Below are 22419 nucleotides of genomic sequence, written 5' to 3' on the forward strand. Positions count from 1 at the left end.
GAGTGCAACACGTAAATAAGGAAAGCAGTAGAGGGCCCAAAAATCTGCAGACCTTTGATGCTGATGTAAGTGCTGGGATTGACTTGCTGAGAACCTCAGTTATGGATCCTGCTGGACTTTCCAGGGTTAGAGGGAGATTACCTCATTAGAATATCAATGACGGGTGCCAATCCATTAAGGGTGCATCTCAAATGCCCGGCAGAAGGATAGAATGGGAAATGAAGTGCTAACTAGTCACCTGCCACGCTACCAGCACCACTGGCCTAGCAGAACATACAAAAAAACGACAGGATCACCACCCGGTGTATCTGGGTCCTGCCACACTCCCATTGGACTTAGTGGCAGGAGTGTGCCAGAAGGCCAATGGAAATTTGGTGACTGAGAATGCAGCAAAAGAACCCAAAGGATTTGAATCAGTTATGCGATTGACCAGATGCATTGCTAGTAATACTTAATATTGTTAAATGTATAATATGACAGAATGTGGAACGTAAGTATACAATGAATGGAATTGAATTAACTCAGTGAGGGCTCGAAATTCCTGGGCCGGGGTGGTAGGGCACAAAGCATGTGGATAGTCAATGGGCAGGGGGGAGGGGTGTATTTAGGATGGATCTTAAATCTGTCATGTTTCTTCTCCATTTACACTCAATCCAAAATTACGATCGGTGGTAGGTGGAGGTGGGCAAGTCGTCCTCCCACTCCCCTTTCATCTAGGTGAGACTTTGGGGCCGTGCCTAGTGGCATTCCCAGACTCAGAGCTTGTGTAAGTCCTGTACTGGGCAATAGAATGGCCCTAAGACTCCCCAAACAAAGGTAATCAATTCCTTTGAAAAGATGCCTTAAGAACATTTTAAAAAATGGTTTCCTTTTATCTTTGGTTGTTGGTGTCCACCTGTCGGAATACCTGTCCTGACTCTAGAAGTGACCCTGTCCCTGAAATTTTGGATGGAGTCAACATACTATCAAGTTGGCATCTGGCAGTCCCGCTCTGCCACACTACCACTAGCAGGGCAGGGACCCAGAATTTCAGGCCGTGAGGATTGAAAAAAGGCTTGGACGTGGTTGTAGATATAGCACTTTCAAAAACCAGACAATGTGACTAAGCTATTTAAAAAAGCTACTGGACTACTAGGGAGTGAATTTCTCCAGAGGATCTCCCGCTCGTCTGCTGTAACTTTAGCAGAGGAGCTGCGGAAACCCCAGAAAAATGCCTTCCTTTGTAAACTGCTGGAGGCCTTCAGATCCCTGCAGCAGTGCTGGATATTCTGCCCCCAAACTGCAGGCTGCTGTTAAATGGCTTCCATCTGTTGAATAAATTCTGAGATCTGTGGTTGAGTTGTTAAGTAAGTCACACAGGAAATTTGTTGTCAAACACATAGAAACCCAAACGTTATTGTTGTCATATGAATACCTAATGTGCTCATATCATAATCCTCTCTCAATTATGGGAAATTCATTTTTATTTTAAATGAATTAATGTATCTGTTAAAATAGTGAGGGGAATTTGATATGATCATGTTAAGCATTTGTATGATAACATCACTCAGTAATTTCCTACATTCATTGCTATTGTGCTATGCGGTTCAGCTATTTAGTTAAAAAGACAATTTGACAGCAAGTTATACTAAGTTTTAAGTTAGTAGAAGTTTGCAGTTCAGTTTTTTCAACAATACAAGGAAGTGGGAATGAGTCCCTTTTACTACTCAGGCAGCAAATGTCAACAGAATCGGTTTCCCTGATATTTCACATTTTTGTGTTAATACTTGTGGAATAACATTCTAGTATTTTTATGTCAGCATAGTCAATATGCTGCCTTACAGTAACTCAATAGGAATGATGTTTTTTTCTCAACAGGCTGCAGTAAAAGCTGTAGTGGCATCCAGTCGTCTTGGAAGTGCAAGTAGCCACACCAGCATTCAAAATACCAGCACTGAACCCAATGGCTCATCTTTCCAGCAGAATGAAACAATAAAAAATGAAAACGATCAAGATTTACAAAAAGAATTAGAAGGTGATTTGCTTCAAATAATCAAAGGCGATGTCATCGAAGGTGATTTCAGTACATCACAAGCAAAGGAAATGTCACAGGAACATGCTGAAGAAGAATGTACCAAGAGGTATGAAGGCGAAAGTGATGCACAGGAACAGGAATGTATGCGCAGTCCTTCACAGGAATTGTATCATATACAGCAAGAGAAGCTAGAGGAACTAGGGGTATAGGCCATCTTTATGAATACTGGTCTGACACCTATCTTTACTGCATCTGTCCTTTAAAATGTATGCTGCACGTGAGAAGCCAATGCTACAGCTTAGTTTTCACGTTGGTTTAATAATGGCTGTTAACTGATGTGCAGGTAATGATGAAAGCTCCACTGTATTTTCTTGCATGCAGCTGCTTCATTAAAACAGCAACAGGAGCCTGAATGGCTTGCATAATTCAGAATGTTATTTAAAGTTTAAAAGCGTGCGCTCGCTATATTGCGTAAGCTTCCAGCAGAATTTCAGTTTATTGTCAGCTTGAAGGTTTTCAGCTGAATTTATGTCTATTTTATGTTTTACATATAAAGTTGTGTTGAAGTAAATCAGTACAATGTTCTTCAAACTAGTTTCTTCTGTGGTGTATTCTATACTTATTTTTGTTATTAATAAGATTTAAAAGCGCACACACTTTTTTAATGGTTTTGCACCATAGCTTTTCTCATTCGTAGTTATTTAAAGAGGAGACTTTGGGGCAGTTCAAGCAGTTTACTCTGTTTATCTTAAGAGCTGCAATGCATCACTTCATGTCTTAAATCATTCCATAAAAACATGCGGTAAAAGGTGTAAAGAAACAGATTCAATAAGTATTCAGTGGCTTAGTAATTTAGCCATCAAAAAGACAAAAGTGTTGATATGGCCAAATTGGCTTTTTCATTACTTTTCATACCAGTTCAAATTAAATTAAATTGTAATAAAATAGCATAGATCATTTGCAATAGTCTACACAGCAAACACAGTGATGTGTGTAATGCATTTTTATATTTACTTTGAAAAAACATGCATATTTATTTAGGGGCTTTTGCCTCAATATAAATTGTTGATAATCTTTAAGTGTTTTCAGATATATAACATTTGCTGATGTATTTGCTCTCTTTCACTTTGTCAGAATCATTAATGTTGATGAAATTTAAAATGCAACATACTGTTTCAAACTGGAAATATGTCATGAATGCTCTTCTGCATGTTAAATTTCTAGAGTATCTTTTTCAGTATTTGTAATGGAATAATCCAGTGTATGTTATACAGAACAATGTTATGGAACAGGTTTAACAAGTACTGGCATGCTGACATTAATATAATAAATGCAGTTAAGCTAATCAAAGATTGCTTTTGCTACCCAATCCCAATCATTGAGTTTATTTGTATTCATACTGGTGATCAGAATGTTACATTCAGGTGCTCTATTAATAATTAAATATACTGGCTGGTAATATGGCATATGTTTATTTTATTGCATCAGCTTGGGAAATCTATCTCTCTTTCAAGTCAAAGACTTTGTGACATTGCATAATGTATTTTTAAGTCACAGTTTTGTATAAAATGACATAGCAAAAGCGTTCTTATTGCAGGAGAATAGCATCCAAGAAATTCCAGATGTAAAGGGGATAAAAGCATCATATTTTTCAAAAGTTGAACCACTGGATATCTTTCATTCTTTGGAAAAAGTTGAAAAATTCATAAGTACTTCAGCTAAAGTTGCCATTAGAAAATTGCGACAAAGCAAGAAGCTGAGCATACCGAAAGACTAAACGTTTTGTTGCACTTTATTCCATCTTTTCAGAAAAAAAAGTTGTAAGTTTCTTACATTGATGCTCCATACTTTGGAACTATAGAAGTTTCAATTACATTTCAAGACCATTTTGCTCCAGAACTGTCACACTAACAGTATTGCTCCCAACTCCCACAATTTTTTTCTAAACAATATTGGATAGAATATTTGGTAAGTACAATGAAACCTGTAAATTACAGACACCTTAGGGACTGGCATCAGCCGTCCTTTTTTTGCAGGTGTCCTTATTTTCAAAATGGTCGTATGTACAAAAAAAAATGTTCTCAACAATCTTGAAGAACCAGCTGAGATTATGATTAGCACCGAATCAGCAGCAACAATGCTAAGAATCCCCCCACACGCCAGAGTTCAGTTCTGTTCACTTAACAGTTCTCCAGTCTAAATTCTGATTTCATTTCAAACTGCTCTCACTTGGAGCAGAGTATAACTTCCGTTATGAACTGCGTTTCTCAGTTCTACTTACCAGCAGTAGGGCACTCACAGGACAAATAAAGGGGGAAAACGTGATGCCAGGTTGTGTCGGTCGGTGTATTGAAGCTTCCAAAGGCAAGTCTTAGAACGGATTGAGAACATTTGGGAGGGAAAACACAAGTCACGTTTAGGAGTGAAACTGCAGTTTTCTGGTTGAGCAGTAAGTCTGCAGGAAGATTGACTGATAGCTGGGACTCACAGGCCTGTTCATCACTCTATAGAGCAGCAGAGAAACAGAGTGACCAGGGACATCCATCACCTTCACTCCCCATAGCCAAAGCACCTCAAAGAAGCAGATCCTCCATCAGAAACGAAGGGAAAGAAGACGATGGCAGGGTCGGGAAGAGGCTGTATCGGCAGCTGCTGAAAGGATGGCCCCTCTCACTGTTCGTATGCACCTTCCTTAATTCGGGAGGCTGGTGAGGTCAGTGCATGCAGATCAGCACGAGGCAGCAGCGGGTTTTGTGAAACGGCAACTGTACAAGCATTCAATCCCAGAGATGGAGCGGATTCTCTGCCGCTATCGATGCTGGGTAAAGAGCTCCCCATTCTACAAAAGCTGTTTCACAAAAGCCGCTGCCATCTTGCGCTGACTGTGTCCCATGTTTTAAGTTGTAAAAGGGCTTGGTGCATTGAAGGCTATCCGTAGTTTGTAATTTACGAGTGTCCGTGGTTTCAGAGTGCCTCATGTATATTTCACTATGTATGTTATTTGGGTCTCTCGATAAGTGTCCGTTTTTTTAGGAGTGTCCATTTATAAAGGTTTCAGTGTACATTATATATTTAATTAAATTGAACCGTACAAATAAATCAGTCACATAGAATGATTTTTTTAATAACAGTATATTGGAACTTCTCAAATCAGTCTCTTCATTTGATGAAATAAAAGGGTAAAAAAATGCCATGCGCATTAATTGATCACCAGTTAATAACATTTCTGGGCTATGCATAGAAAATATGAATTATAAGAACATATGAACATAAGAAATAGGAGCAGGAGTAGGCCAATCGGCCCCTCGAGCCTGCTCCGCCATTCAATAAGATCATGGCTGATCTGGTCCTAACCTCAAATCTAAATTCATGTCCAATTTCCTGCCCGCTCCCCATAACCCCTAATTCCCTTTACTTCGAGGAAACTGTCTATTTCTGTTTTAAATTTATTTAATGATGCAGCTTCCACAGCTTCCTGGGGCAGAAAATTCCACAGACCTACCACCCTCTGAGTGAAGAAGTTTCTCCTCATCTCAGTTTTGAAAGAGCAGCCTCTTATTCTAAGATTATGCCCCCTAGTTCTAGTTTCACCCATCCTTGGGAACATCCTTACCGCATCCACCCGATCAAGCCCCTTCACAATCTTATATGTTTCAATAAGATCGCCTCTCATTCTTCTGAACTCCAATGAGTAGAGTCCCAATCTACTCAACCTCTCCTCATATGTCCGCCCCCTCATCCCCGGGATTAACCGAGTGAACCTTCTTTGTACTGCCTCGAGAGCAAGTATGTCTTTTCTTAAGTATGGACACCAAAACTGGATGCAGTATTCCAGGTGCGGTCTCACCAATACCTTATATAACTGCAGCAATACCTCCCTGTTTTTATATTCTATCCCCCGAGCAATAAAAGCCAACATTCCATTGGCCTTCTTGATCACCTGCTGCACCTGCATACTAACTTTTTGATTTTCTTGCACTAGGACCCCCAGATCCCTTTGTACTGCAGTACTTTCCAGTTTCACGCCATTAAGATAATAACTTGCTCTCTGATGTTTCCTGCCAAAATGCATAACCTTACATTTTCCAATAGTGTATTGCATCTGCCAAATCTCTGCCCACTCACCCAGCCTGTCTATATCCCCCTGTCGGCATTTTATGTCGTCCTCACTCTCCACTTTCCCTCCCATCTTTGTATCATCTGCAAACTTTGATATGTTACACTCGGTCCCCTCCTCCAAATCGTTAATGTAGATTGTAAAGAGTTGGGGACCCAGCACCGACCCCTGCGGAACACCACTGGCTACTGGTTGCCAGTCTGAGAATGAACCATTTATCCCAACTCTCTGCTTCCTGTTAGATAACCAATCCTCCACCCATGCCAGAATATTACCCCCAATCCAGTGATTCTTTATCTTGAGCAATAATCTTTTATGTGGCACCTTGTCGAATGCCTTCTGGAAGTCTGAATACACTACATCCACTGGTTCCCCTTTATCCACCCTGTACGTTATGTCCTCAAAGAACTCAAGGAAATTTGTCAGACATGACTTCCCCTTCGTAAAGCCATGCTGACTTTGTCCTATTAAATTATGTTTATAAATTATGAAACAAAAAATCTTATGAGGATAATACTAGGATCTAAAGTTAAATGCCAGGCAATGACCATCTCCAACAAGAGAGAGTCTAACCACCTCCCCTTGACATTCAACAGCATTACCATCGCCGAATCCCCCACCATCAACAACCTGGGGGTCACCATTGACCAGAAACTTAACTGGATCAGCCACTTAAATACTGCGGCTACAAGAGTAGGTCAGAGGCTGGGTATTCTGCGGCGGGTGACTCACCTCCTGACTCCCCAAAGCCTTGCCACCATCTACAAGGCACAAGTCAGGAGTGTGATGGAATACTCTCTACTTGCCTGGATGAGTGCAGCTCTAACAACACTCAAGAAGCTCGATAACATCCAGGTCAAAGCAGCCCGCTTGATTGGCATCCCATCCATCACCCTAAACATTCACTCCCTTCACCACTGGCGCACCGTGTCTACAATGAGTACCATCCACAGGATGCACTGCAGCAATTCGCCAAGGCTTCTTCGACAGCAGAAGAACCTGCGACCTCTACCACCCAGAAGGACAAGGGCAGCAGGCACATGGGAACAACACCACCTGCACGTTCCCCTCCAAGTCACACACCATCCCAACTTGGAAATATATCACCGTTCCTTCATCGTTGCTGGGTCAAAATCCTGGAACTCCCTTCCTAACAGCACTGTGGGAGAACCTTCACCACACGGACTGCAGCGGTTCAAGAAGGCAGATCATCACTACCTTCTCAAGGGCAATTAGGAATGGCCTTGCCAGTGATGCCCACATCCCATGAACAAATTAAAAAATGCTTCTTGAAACACAAGTATAATGCACCAAATGGACACCTTTTAAAAATACATTTCTTCTCCTCCTGCACCCCATGTTTTAGGCCCTTATTATTACTTCCCATAAACATCCTGGGATTGGCAATATCCATAGTAGCCACAAATGACTTTTTGGAACTGACTGACTTCAGGTATGCTTTTACAAGATAGAATTGGTCCTACTAGATTCTTCTTCCAAAGAAATAGAGCAATGTTGCTATGGGTTATTTCTTGACTAGCCAACTAGATTGTGAGGATGTTAAAATTCTAAAAAAAATTTGTATTTTATGCTGTTGCCGACGTGCTACCTATGCAGAAGGCAATGTGTATTCACTACAGATACTATAAATTATAGAAATGCTAATTTTTTATAATCAAATCATATTACTTTAGAATTACTTACAAATATTTAAAATACAAAAAGCTAATTAATAACTTATGAAACATTCAAGTGTTGAACCTTAGGGCCTAGAAATTCGGCCGTGCAGTGCCCATTTTTTGGGCACTAACGAACCTACTAACTTCCCAATATGGCGGTATGAAGCACATACATATTTACGGCCAGAAGTGCGCCGCCCGCCATATTGGATAAGATAGTTGCCCTAGTGGCAGGAGCACACATCGGAAACATTTAAAGCCCAGAATAATTGAATCAAATTAGATGCGCAGGACCTGTTTTCGATTTTCGAATGCCCCAGCACTTCACTTGCCACGTGTTGAACTTGCACAGTAAAACATAGCGCTAACCAGCAGGAAGGCCACAGCTCGAGCAGGGACTGGACGGCACTGCCTATGGCTGTCTTCATCTTTTCTTGAACAGCCACCGGCAGCTCCAGTAAAGGCCACTGGTGAGGCTACAAATTGCAAATAGGGTCCTACAACCAGCAATGTACTCCAAATTGCATATTTAAGGAGCCTCCCACCCAAAAGCTGGAGGCGTGTTGCTCGCCCATTTACAGACCCGCTTGATGATTGCAGACCTCACCCGTTTTCAAATACTGTTGAAACTCACCCCATAGAATTACAAGTTTACAACTGTAACAGAATAAAATGAAGATTTATTAATCCACTATCGTACAAGTTATTCAAATTCTCTATTTTCAGAATAGGTAGTCTTGGACATCAAATGCCAGATTCTCAAACTGAGCTGGTAATTGCTTAGTTAAAACGTGTACGGACACTATTTTGCACCACAGTAATGACAATGTGGTGCACTTTAAGGTGGAAGTCTTTTAATATCAGTGAGCTCATTCAAATAGAAACCCATTGTCTTCATTCTACAGCATGAGTTTAAGTGCTGTTTACAGAAATTAAGGCTAGTTTTTTGCTCTCTTTTTAAAAAATAACTACACACAGCAAAAGTGCAAATACACATTTAAAGAAAGTCATGTTAATGCTTCCCCATTCATTTCTGCAACCATCTGAAACTTACACACAATAGCCTAATTCAGAGTTCTATTTGGTAATAGACTGGGAGGAATGTCACCATGTGAAGGCGAGACAGCAACAGATAATTGGGAAATAAACTTGAATTGGAAGTCTCGTTACTTTTTGGCTGCTGGGATGTACTGACATAGGAAACTCACAATAAAGCTAACAAGTGCTGACCTTACTGGACATCACAACAGTGTATGTAATCAGGGTGTGAAGATACTTCAATTGTAAATGAAGAGTCATCCAAAAGAATTACCCAATGACCATTATACAGGGGTAGCACATCACTAAGTTTTAAAGAACATGAACTTTTTACTTTTGAACTTAGAAACTGCGACTAGCGTAATATAAGTTGATGCCAACATGTGGTTAAAGGAGAATTGTGTTTAAGCAAAGTAAAACTCATTTGTACTAAACAAATGGAAAATGGAAACCAGTTTTGTTGGAATTCAATTAATCTTCTGGCTGATCTTGATTGGTAAATTTCTTGATTTTTAATGGAGATCTGAATAAAATGTTGGTTTTTACAACAAGTTCAATATTCTGGAATTTACCACAAGAAATTGTCTTCTGCACTTGAGAAAGGACAAGAGCAACTTTTATTGCAATGAATTAGGGCTCTATTTTTAATCCTTATTGTCACAAAACTAACTATATAGTGCTGAGTGCACATCCTGTAATCTAATCCAAAACTATGTCACAAGATTGATATTGCTGAGATGCTAAATTTCAGATTCTAAAAGATAAACAAGTTGCAGCAGCACAGAACTTACATGAGGAACACTGGGAAGTTTCTACAGATGAAAAAGAGAACTAATATAAAAAAGAAACAAAGCTTCCTGGGCCTGAAGTTCCAATGGTCCAACCTGGGCAGATCACTTGTGGGGGAAAATAGAAATTTGAGCAGAACCTGGATCCACTGGATTTCATCCATTTGCCCGCCATCAGAAATTCTGCTCACCGCCACCCCAAACATCTATGCAGCAGCTTCAGGGTGTGCCTGGGATACATTACTGGGGTACTCCAGGAATTCCGTCCAACACATCAATCTTAGGAGCAGGTGTGGATTCTGTACTGAGCCTTCCAAAGGACCCAAAGGATTTTGCAGCTATGGCAATTGATCCTGAAGGGGACCAATTACCTCCCCATTGCAGGCCAATGTTTCCCTTCAGGGAAAATTTTTTTTTTTAAATTATGCCTTCTTACCCAATAAGAGCCTCTGCTTCCCCTCATCGTGGGCCTCCTGCCCGAAAATTAAAATGATCCCGTTCCAGTGATTTGGGATGGCTCAATGGCCTTTAGTCAACTGCCAGAATTCCCATCCAGCAATTCTGGGTCCTATAAGTTCCACAAATTTTTATGTTCACTATAGTTAGTACTTATAAAAGTAAAACACCAAGTTCAGCTGTACAGCTAACCATCTGAAGGTATAAAGAGCCAGGTCTCTAACAAACAAAAGTCTACATGAACTATTTAGTCAACTAAAAAAGGGTGCAATAACAAGTAATAAAATTGAAACCATTTTATCTGTTCAGACAAGATTAACAACTTGCATTTATATAGCACCTTTATCATGGAAAAACATCCCAAGGTGCTTTATAGAGGTGTTGTCAGACAAAAATGGATGCTGGACCAAAGAAGGAGTTATTAGGAGGGGTGACCAAGGGCTTGATGAAAGAGGTGGATTTTAAGGAGGGTCTTAAAAGAGGAGATGGAGATGCAGAGGGGTTTACAGAAGAAATTCCAGAGTGTGGAAGGGACGGTTGTCAAAGGGGGGGGGGGGGGGCGGATTGCACAAGAGCCCGTAATTGGAGGAACAGAGAGTTCTCGGACGGTTGTAGGGCTAGAGGAGGCTACAGAGATAGTGAGAGGCAAGGCATGACATGAAGGGATTTAATCACGAGGATGAGAATTTTAAATTGGAGGTGTTGGGGGACGGGAGCCAATGTAGTGAGGATAGGAGCAATAAATGAGTGGTACTTGGTGCAGTATACAGGCAGCAGTGTTTTAGATAAGCTAAAGTTTACAGAGTATAGAGGATGGGAGACTGGCCAGGAAAGCATTGGAATAGTCGAGTCTAGAGGTTACAAAGGCATGGATGAGAGTTTCGGCAGATGGGCTGAGACAGTCAGAGGTGGGTAATGTTATGGAGGTGGAGACAGGCAATAGCTCAGCTCAGTGTCAAATAGGACATCGAGGTGGAGTACAGTCTAGTTCAATCTAATACAGTGACTGAGATGGGGGATGGAATTGCTGGTGATTGTACAGAGTTTGTAGGGGGGGGGGAAAGCCAATTACCTCCGTTTTCCTATTGTTTAACTTGAGCAAATTTAAGCTCATCCAAGACTGGATGTCAGACAGTGGAAGGGACAAGAGAGATGGTGAAGAGGTAGAGCTGGGTGTCAGTGTAAATATGGAAGTTGACCCCACGCCTTTGGATGATGTCACCAAATGGCAGCATGTAGACGAGCTTGAGGAGGGGGCTAAGGCTACATCTTTGGGGGCTCCAGAAGTAACAGTGCAGTGGCAGGATAAGAAGCCACTGCTGGAGATGCTCTGGCTATGATCAGAATAGCAAGAGTAGAACCAAGCGAGGGCAGTCCCACTGAGCTGGACAACGGAAGAACAATGTTGCAGGAGGATGGTGGGGTCGGCCGTGTCAAAGGTTGGAGAAGAGTCATGGAGGGAAAATACACCACGGTTACATTTAGAGGATATATCATGTGACTTTGATTGGGGCCCTTTTAGTGCTATGGCAGCAGAAACCAGATTGAAAAGATTTAAACGTGAAGTTGCCGTAAAGATAGACACGGAATTGGGAGGCGACCACACGTTCAAGGACTTAAGAGGAAAGGAAGGTTGGTGATGGGGGTGATAGTTTGCAAGGACAGAGTGGTCAAGGATGGGGTTCTTTTTGAGAATAGGGGAGATGACGGTGGTTTTAAAAAGGGAAGGGGACAAGGACCTGAGGGAAAGGAACCATTTACAATGTCAATATCCACACTGCAACAAACACCTACTGGACTGTGGACAGTATGAAAGGGATACATTCTACAATAGCTGTTTAGAAAGCTGGGTTATATAATAAAGTACCTCATATGCATCAAGCCCCTTTTTATTATTTTTAAAGGAATAATTCAGATTATAGTTAACAAACCTTTAGCCAATAAAATGACCACTACATACATAAAACTGTTGACCAATTTCACGACAGTAGAATTGTCACAAGATTTTACATCAGGTTATGCTGCATTGGCTGGTTCAACTACTACTTAAATACCAAGGTCTTGGAACCCACTGATATATTCCCCAAACTAGTCTTTAAACTAGTGACAAGAAAAAATTAAAGTGACTGCCTGAGTTTACATGAGGATTGGCAAATCCTGGGAATGGAATCAACAATTTCTGTTTGTGGTGGAAATTTACTGATAGTTTACATGCGAATCCATAAAACTGTATGCCAAAAAATTAAAGCATCTGGTCAACGTACATTAGCTCTGGACACTGGAGCACAAGGAAACAGCCAAGAAAGATAAGAGGAAAGCCTATCTTTTTCTTTCGGAAGCTGATCGACCCACTGTCCTGTTCCAGTTTACATAACAAATTTCTAGATTTTACATTTTTTCCTTCCTTTTTATCTCTACCTTGAAATAGTATGGGTTGCAAAAATATTTAAAGGAAGATATTCTGTACAGAAGTACTTGTAATACAAAATATTTACTTGTAGGAAGAAATAAGAAGTGTTCTTTAAAATTGTGGAGAACCAATATTTGAGGCCTGGCCGAAGCCCTTGCATTCAGCCGCCATAAATCATGGAGTTGACCAACAGAGGCCTATATAACTTCAGTAAAATCAGCATCCTTCTGGCTCTTCAATGACAATCCAGAGCAGCCAGGAGCCAATCAATGAACAATCAGCATTCACAAAACCTATCCCACAATACTTTCAGGTATAAAAACAGAAAATGCTGGAAATGCTCAGCAAGTCATCTGTGGATATAGAAACAGAGGTAATGTTTCAGGTCAATGACTTTTCATCAGAACTAGAAGTTGTTAACGAGTTGACAGTTTTTAAGCAAGAACAGAGCCAGGCAAAAGATAGTGCTGGTAATGGTTCTGCTGCTGTCATTTCCAGCTACTCCTGATCAATCTTCTGTTTCTTAACCTGTCCCATTACCACTCTCCTTGCCCGACACCATCATCCCTTTTGTCATTTAATCCCTTATGCTCTCTACCCAACCACAGACCTTCCCTTTTGTTCTTTCCTTCCCCTCTTTCCTCCCCCCCACCCTTTCCCTGGTTCTGTACTTGCTTAAAAACTTTAACTCTTAACATCTTCCAGTTCTGACGAAAGGTCCTCGACCTGAAACATTAACTGTGTTTCCTTAGATGCTGCCTGACTTGCTGAGCTCCTCCAGCATTTTATGTTTTTATTATAGTAGATATTGGTTGACAGCCTATCCCCAGAAATGGAGATAGAGAAGTTGAGGAAGGGAAGGGAAGAGCCAGAGATGAACCATGTAAAGGCGAGGGAAGGGTGGAAATTGGAAGCAAAGTTGATGAAATTTTCAAAGTCGGGGCGAGAGCAGGAAACGGCACCAATACAGTCATCAATATCCAAGGGTGTTCGATATTTAGGAAGGACAGGCAAAAAGGAAAAGTAGGTGGAGTGGCGTTGCTAGTAAGGGATGAAATCAGAGCAATAGTGAGAAAGGATATTGGCTCAGAAAATCAAGATGTAGAATCAGCCTGGGTGGAGTTAAGAAGCACTAAGGGGCAGAAAACACTGGTGGGAGTTGTCTATAGGCCTCCAAAAAGTAGTGGTAATGTAGGGGATGGGATCAAACAGGAAATTAGAGATGCATGTAACAAGGGTACTACAGTAATCATGGGTGACTTTAATCTACATACAGACTGGCCAAACCAAATTAGCAATAATACTGTGGAGAATGAATTCCTGGAATGTGTACGAGATGGTTTTTTAGACTAGTATGTTGAGGAGCCAACTAGGGAACAGGCTATCCTAGATTGGGTATTGTGCAATGAGAAGGGGTTAATTAATAATCCTGTTGTGCGACGTCATTTAGGGAAGAGTGACATGATAGAATTCTTCATTAAGATGGAAAGTGAAGTTTCCAGGGGGCTTTGCTACTGCTGTTGGTGAGGGTTTAAACTAGAGTGGCAGGGGGATGGGAACCTGAGCGGGGAGTCAGAAGAGAGTAAAGTTGGAAGCAGCAAGTGAGGGGAAGACCCAAGGGATATTTACAATACAAATAGTTGTTCAAGAACAAGTGAAAGGGAAAAGCGTAGAGCAGCAGAAAGAAAGTGTGCTTTAGGCACTACAGATACAGTGAAAACTAGAAGGTGTAAAGCGATTAACCCAGCGTCAAAGCTGAAGGACAGGCTAGGGTGTGTGGCCCAACTAAGAGTTCTATATTCAAACGTAATGAGTACAAGGAATAAATTAAATGAACTACAGGCACAAATTCAAATTGGAGGGTATGACATGATAGCTATTACTGAGAAATGGCTGCAGGATGGTCAGGATTGGGAACTAAATATACCGGGTTATAACGTCTACAGGAGAGATAGGGAAAATGGAAGAGGGGGAGGAGTAGCCTTAGTGATTAGAGATTAAGGGCTTGATTTTCGCACCCCCGAGCGGGTGCGTTCGTGGTGGGGGGGCTGCGAAAATCAGGGATTCCCGGGGCGGGTCCGGAGCCCAGCTCCAACCCACCCACTTCCGGGTTCCCCAGTGACGTGCCGACATGCACGCGCAGCCCCCGCATGTGGGACTCCCGCCGGCAATTAAAGCCGGCGGGATGCCACTTGAAGTAATTAACCAGGTACTTCAGGTCGTTTACAGACCTGATTGACCTGATACTTTAGGAGGAGTGGGATTTTCAGATCAACTGGGACTGTTTCCCGCACTGGGGGAAACACTCCCAGTTGAAATAGACATGTTGCAGCCATCAGCCTGTGGCAGCAGCAAAGGTCCATTTGACAGGTGGGGGGGGCGGGGGAGACCCTCACTCATTGCAGGAGGCCACTCGGTCACTTGGGAGAAAATTTGGCCTCGACCACCCTCCACCTAACAATAAAATTCACCAACTTGCACACTTACCCCGGTGTCCAGACACATTTACCTACCTTGCGGACCCCCTCAAATGTACATCTTCCAGATGGGGGCCGCCGTAGCTGCAGTCATGACCTCCTCGGAGGACGAACAGCATCACCAGCCTTGCCGGCCACGCCATCCACCTCTGACATGTGGAGCTCCACAACGCAGTGCTGTGACACATCCACCTGCACAGCAGGAGGGAGGGCAACGGCAGAGAGAGATAGGTTGCAGAAGGCACTACCCTCGCTTCATAGTGATCCTTAGGAAAAGGCATTATTGCACAAACCAGACAAGATTCGCAAAGACGTGGCAGTAGTGGTGACAATATATGTTATATTTAATTTCTGATCAACTCACATAAGTAAAAACCATGACAAACCCTTAAACGCCCTTGTGCATCCCCTTTATGCTCATGACACGTTTGCCTTACGCTTCCGATTGCACATATGTGATGCATGCCCTGTGGCTGCAGCACAGGTAGTGGCAGGTTGGGTGAGGCTGACCGTGAAAGAGATGCATGAGAGGGTGAGTATGAGATAGAGCCATGAGATTGTATGAGGATTGGGTTGAGTGGTAGTGGTGGGATGAGTACTGGTGAGGTGAGTAAGTGCAGGTAAGATGAGGATGAGCTTTGAGTGGGTGTGACGAGTGACGTGATAGTGTTGGCAGTGTAGAAGGAGATGTGGGGTGGGGGCAGTGATGTGGCAAACGGAGTGTAGGGGAATGAGTAAGTGTACTCACTTTGGCTGACCTACTTAGGTCATTGAAGCGCCTCCTGCACTGTATGCAGGTGCGCGATATGTTGGTGGTGCAGGTGACCTCCTCTGCCACCTCGAGCCAGGCCTTCCTGGTGGCAGAGGCAGGCCACTTCCTCCTGCCCGCCGGGAGCAAGATCTCTGTCCTCCCCCTCCTCCTCACCCCATCCAATAAGACGTGGAGTGAGGCATCATTAAACCTGGGAGCAGCCTTCCCCCTGGGCTGCTCCATGCTGTAATTTTTCCTATTTCCTGCAGCATCAGTCAGTGGAGGACTGCCCCTTTAAATAGGGCTCCTCCAGCTCACAGCTTATGCTGCGCACACGCAGTCTGCCCGCTGCGCAGCTTTCCAGCGCGAAACCCGGAAGCAAAGGTAAGTACCTTCAATCAAGCCGCGATCGCGTGCGGAGCACCCCGATTTCACTGGGCACGTTACCCACGTACCCAGTCGACCCCCCGCTACCCCCCGCTGCCCCCCGCCGCCCTCCTAATATCGGGCCCTAAATCACTTCAATGATAAAGGAGGATATAACGAGAGGTAAGCAGCCAACACTTTATGGGTTGAATTGAGAAATAGGAAAGGATCTAAGACTATAGTGGGAGTTGTATATAGGACCCCTGGCAGCAGCTCTGAAGTGCTAGACTGTGTAAATGCAGAGATTAGACAAGCGTGTAACAAAGGCATAGGCGGTCTTAATGGGGGACTTTAACCTTCACATAGATTGGGAAAAGCAGACTAGCAACTGTCAGAAAGATAGTGAATTTCTTGAGTGTGTCCTGGATAGTTTTCTACAGCAGTATGTCCTAGAGGCAACAAGGGGGCAAGCCATACTAGATTTAGTAATGAGTAATGAACCAGATTTAGTTAACAGCTTAACTGTGCGTGAACATCTATCCAATAGCGATCATAACATGATCGAGTTCAAGGTAGTGTTTGAAAGGGAAAAAAGTGAATCAGCTGCTAAGATTCTAGACTTGGGCAAGGCCAACTTCAATGGGATGAGACAGAGACTGTCCACAGTAAACTGGGCAAATCTGTTAATGGGTAAAACGGCTGATGATCAGTGGGAAATATTTAAAGAAACATTTAATGTGATACAGAATCGGTTTATACCACTGAGGGGCAAGAACTCTTACTTGCCAAAAAAAACAGCCATGGACAACTAAAGAGGTATGGGACAATATAAGACATAAGGAAAGAGCATACAAAAAGGCAAAAAATGGCACAGATCCTGGCAAATGGGAAAGATACAAAGATCAACAAAACAGATAGTAAAAGCTACAAAAAGAGTGTATGAAAAGAAACTTGCAAGGGATATCAAAAACAATATGAAGAACTTTTATAGTTATATTAGGAAAAAAAGGGTGGTCAGGAGCAGTGTTGCCCCTTAAAAACTGAAAGTGGTGATATTGTCATTGACAATGGGGAGTATAGCATGCCAGAAATCCCAAGAAAACTAATATTGAATCGGGGACAGGGACTCGATAAAATTAACATAAGTAAAACAACAGTAATGAAGAAAATAATAGCACTAAAGAGTGACAAATACCCAGGACCAGATGGTTTCCATCCCAGGGTTTTAAAGGAAGTTGATGAGCACATTGCAGATGCCCTAACTATAATCTTTCAAAGTTCTCTAGATTCAGGAACCGTCCCTCTAGATTGGAAAATTGCAAGTCACTCCACTTTTTAAGAAAGGAGGGAAACCAGGGAATTATAGACCAGTTAGCCTAACATCTGTTGTGGGGAAAATGCTGGAGTCTATAATTAAGGATAGGGTGACTGAACACCTCGAAAATTTTCAGTTAATCAGAGAGAGCCAGCATGGATTTGTGAAAGGTAGGTCGTGCCTGACAAACCTGACTGAATTTTTTGAAGAGGTGACTAAAGTAGTGGACAGGGGAATGTCAATGGATGTTATTTATATGGACTTCCAGAAGGCATTTGATAAAGTCCCACATAAGAGACTGTTAGCTAAGATAGAAGCCCATGGAATCAAGGGAAATGTACGGACTAGGTTAGGATGTTGGCTGAGCGAAAGGCGACAGAGAGTAGGGATAATGGGTAGGTATTCACATTGGCAGGATGTGACTAGTGGAGTCCCGCAGGGATCTGTCTTGGGGCCTCAATTATTCACAATATTTATTAACGTCTTAGATGAAGGCATAGAAAGTCTCATATCTAAGTTTGCCGATGACACAAAGATTGGTAACAATTGTTAACCCCAGTCCATCACCGGCATCTCCACAACAAAGATTGGTGACATTGTAAGCAGTGTAGATGAAAACATAAAATTACAAAGGGATATTGATAGATTAGGTGAATGGACAAAACTGTGGCAAATGGAATTCAATGTAGGCAAATATGAGGTCATCCACTTTGGATGAAAAAAGGATAGAACAGGGTACTTTCTAAATGGTAAAAAGTTAAAAACAGTGGATGTCCAAAGGGACTTCGGGGTTCAGGTACATAGATCATTGAAGTGTCATGAACAGGTGCAGAAAATAATCAATAAGGCTAATGAAATGCTGGCCTTTATAGCTAAAGGACTAGAGTACAAGGGGGCAGAAGCTATACAAAACCCTGGTTAGACCGCATCTGGAGTACTGTGAGCAGTTCTGGGCACCGCACCTTCGGAAGAACATATTAGCCTTGGAGAGAGTGCAGTGTAGGTTTACTAGAATGATACCCGGACTTCAAGGGTTAAGTTACGAGGAACGATTACAAAAATTGGGGTTGTATTCTCCAGAGTTTAGAAGGTTAAGGGGTGATCTGATCGAAGTGTATAAGATATTAAGGGGAACAGATAGGGTGGATAGAGAGAAACTATTTCCGCTGGTTGGAGATTCTAGGACTAGGGGGCACAGTCTAAAAATTAGAGCCAGACCTTTCAGGAGTGAGATTAGAAAACACTTCTACACACAAAGAGTGGTAGAAGTTTGGAACTCTCTTCCGCAAACAGCAATTGATGCTAGCTCAATTGCTAATTTTAAATCTGAGATAGACAGCTTTTTGCCAATCAAAGGTATCAAGGGATATGGGCCAAAGGCAGGTATATGGAGTTAGATCACAGATCAGCCATGATCTTATCAAATGGTGGAGCGGGCTCGAGGGGCTGAATGTCCTACTCCTGTTCCTATGTTCCTAAGTAGTCCAATCCGAAACTAGGGTCCTAAATCTAAACAAAGGAAACTACGAAGATATAAGGAGTGAGTTGGCTACGATAGATTGGGAAGCTTCATTAAAAGACATGACAGTGGATAGGCAATGGCTAACATTTAAGGAACGAATGCATGAATTGCAACAATTATACATTCCTCTCTGGCGCAAAAACACAAAAGAAAAAGCAGTCCAACCACGGCTAACAAAAGAAATTAAGGATAGTATTAGATCCAAAGAGGAGTCATATAAAGTTGCCAGAAAAAGTAGCAAGTCTGAGGATTGGGAGCAGTTTAGAGTTCAGCAAAAAAGGACCAAGAGATTGATTAAGAGGGGAAAAATAGAGTATGACAGTAAACTTGCAAGGAACATAAAAGTGGACTGTAAAAGCTGCTACAAGAATGTAAAAAGAAAAAGATTAGTGAAGACAAATGTAGGTCCCTTACAGTCAGAAACAGGAGAATTTATAATGGGGAACAAGGAAATGGCAGAGCAATTAAACAAATACTTTGGTTCTATCTTCACGGAAGAGAACACAAATAACTTCCCAGAAATGCTAGGGAACCAAGGGACTAGTGAGAAGGAGGAATTAAAGGAAATTAGTATTAATAAAAAAAGAGCTGGAGAAATTAATGGGACTGAAAGCCAATAAATTCCCAGGGCCTGATAATCTGCAGCCCAGAGTACTAAAAGAGGTAGCTATGGAAATAGTGGATGCATTAGTTGTCATCTTCCAAAATTCTATAGAATATGGAACAGTTCCTGCAGATTCGAGGGTGGCAAATGCAACCCCACTATTTAAAAAAGGAGGGAGAGAGAAAACAGGGAACTCCAGACCGGTTAGTAGTCAGTAGTACGGAAAATACTAGAGTCTATTATAAAGGATGTGATAACAGGGCACTTAGAAAATATCAGCAGGATTAGACAAAATCAACATGGATTTATGAAAGGGAAATCATGTTTGACAAACCTACTGGAGCTTTTTGAGGATTTAAGTGGTAGAATTGATGAGGGAGAACTAGTGGGTGTGGTTTATTTGGATTTTCAGAAGGCCTTTGATAAAGTCCAACATGAGAGGTTAGTGTGCAAAATTAAAGCACATGGGATTGGGGGTAATATACTGGCATGGATTGAAAATTGGTTAACAGACAGGAAACAGAGAGTAGGAATAAATGGGTCTTTTTCAGAGTGGCAGGCGGTGACTAGTGGGGTACCACAGGGATCAATGCTTGGGCCCCAGCTACTCACAATATATATCAATGATTTGGATGAGGGAACTAAATGTAATATTTCCAAGTTTGCTGATGACACAAAACTAGGTGGGATTGTGAGTTGTGAGGAGGATGCAAAGAGGCTTCAAGGCGATTTAGACAAGTTGAGTGAGTGGGCAAATACATGGCAAATGCAGTGTAATGTGGATAAATGTGAAGTTGTCCACTTTGGAGGAAAAACAGAAAGGCAGAGTATTATTTAAATGATGATAGATTGGGCAATGTTGATGTACAATGGGACCTGGGTGTCCTTGTACAACAGTCACTGAAAGCAAACATGCAGGTGCAGCAAGCAGTTAGGAAGGCAAATGGTATGTTGGCCTTCATTGCAAGAGGATTTGAGTACAGGAGCGAGGATGTCTTACTGCAGTTTTACAGGGCCTTGGTGAGACCACACCTGGAGTATTGTGTGCAGTTCTGGTCTCCTCACCCAAGAAAGGATATATTTGCCATTGAGGGAGGGCAGCGAAGGTTCACCAGACTGATTCCAGGGATGCCAGGACTGTCGTATGAGGAGAGATTGGGTCGACTTGGCCTGTATTCACTCGAGTTTAGAAGAATGAGAGGGGATCTCATTGAGACATATAAAATTCTGACAGGGCTAGACAGACTGGATGCAGGGAGGATGTTTCCCCTGGCTGGGGGGGGTCCAGAACGAGGGGGTCACAGTCTCAGGATATTGGGTAGGACACTTAGGACTGAGATGAGGAGAAATTTCTTCACGCAGAGGGTGGTGAACCTGTGGAATTCTTTACCACAGAAGGCTGTGGAGGCCAAGTCACTGAATATATATAAGGAGCTAGATAGATTTCTAGACATAAAAAGCATCAAGGGGTATGGGGAGAGAGCGGGAATATGGTACTGAGAAAGAAGATCAGCCATGATCATATTGAATGGTGGAGCAGGCTCGAAGATACTGCTCCTTTTTTCTATGTTTCTATGACATCAATGTACTGAAAAAGAGGTGAGGGAGGGAACCTGAGCAGGACTGGGACAAGGAATGTTCCACGTAACCACAAAAAGGCAGGCATAGCTGGGACCCATACAGGTTCCCATAGCGACACCTTTTATTTGGAGGAAGTGAGTGGAGTTCAACGTAAGAACAAGTTCAGCCAGGCAAAAGAGGGTGGTGGTGGTGGATGGGGACTGGTTAGGCCTCCGTTCAAGAAAGAAGCGGAGGGCCCGCAGGCCTCCTGGTGGGGGATGGAGGTGTAGAGGGACTGGACGTGCATAGTGAAAAGGAGATGGTTAGGACCGGGTAACTGGGAACTGTTAAAGTGCCGGAGGGAGTCAGAAGAGTCGTGGACGTAGGTCAGAAGAGACTGGACAAAGGACGATAAAAGAGTCAAGATGGGAAGAAATAAGTTCCACGGGGCAAGAAAAGGCTGAAACGATGGGTCTACCGAGGCAATCCTGTTTGTGGATCTTGGGAAGGAGGTAGAAACAGGCTGTGTGGAGTAGGGGGACTATGAGGTTGGAGGCTGTGGGGGGAGGTGGGGTGTGGGGAAGATCCGCAGAGGAGATGAGGTCAGTGATAGTCTGGGAAACAACGGCTTGATGTTCGGCGGCGAGGTCATGGTCCAGGGGAAAGTACAAGGAGGAGTCGGAAAGTTGGCGTTCAGCCTCCACAAGGTAGGGGCCTGTTACCAAAATATTAAAAACAGTGCTGCCCTTGTCAGCAGGTTTAATGAAAATGTCAGGATTGGACCCGAGAGAATGGAGTGCTGTGAGTTCAGAGGGAGGTAGGTTAGAGTGAGTGAGGGGAGTAGAGAAATTGAGACGGCCAATGTCATGCCGGCAGTTCCCAATGAAACGATTAAGAGAGGATAAGAGGCCAGAGGGAGAGGTCCAGGTGGAACGAGAATTCTGAAGATGTGCGGGGAGTGGGGGAAGACTCCTGGCCAAAGAAGTGGGTGCGGAGACAAAGGTGACGGAAGAAAAGCTCAGCATCGTGCCAAGCTCCAAATTCATTGAGGTGGGGGTGTAGGGGGATAAAGCTGAGGACTGATCGTTCAATTTCACCCTTTGTCATGAAAACACGACAAAGGGTGAAATTGGTGGAAAATGAGGGGGAAGAAGCATCAGGAGGGGCGTTGGTATCTAAGAGTAGTTGAAGCTTGTGGTTCTTGACACCTGAAAGGAAGAAAAAAAAGTTTTTTGTTAAAATGCCAGATGTGGCGGAGCATGAAATGGAACTGCGGAACAGGACAACTCTGAAATAGAGTGAGTCAGTGCTGCCGGAGAGGT

The 22419-nt window shown here is 42.8% G+C and overlaps 1 protein-coding gene across 1 annotated transcript in view; it reads left to right on the forward strand.

Moving 5' to 3' along the window:
* The window catches only part of camk4 (calcium/calmodulin-dependent protein kinase IV), a 196647-nt gene extending 193160 nt beyond the window's left edge, over positions 1–3487 (forward strand). Inside the window, exon 11 of the mRNA XM_067982948.1 lies at positions 1858–3487. Within this exon, the coding sequence (XP_067839049.1) occupies positions 1858–2223 (366 nt within the window). The 3' untranslated portion in view covers positions 2224–3487. The remainder of the gene's footprint in view (positions 1–1857) is intronic.
* Positions 3488–22419: the final 18932 nt, after the last annotated feature.

This window comes from Heptranchias perlo, chromosome 4, assembly GCF_035084215.1.
Source record: "Heptranchias perlo isolate sHepPer1 chromosome 4, sHepPer1.hap1, whole genome shotgun sequence".
Lineage (NCBI taxonomy): Eukaryota > Metazoa > Chordata > Chondrichthyes > Hexanchiformes > Hexanchidae > Heptranchias > Heptranchias perlo.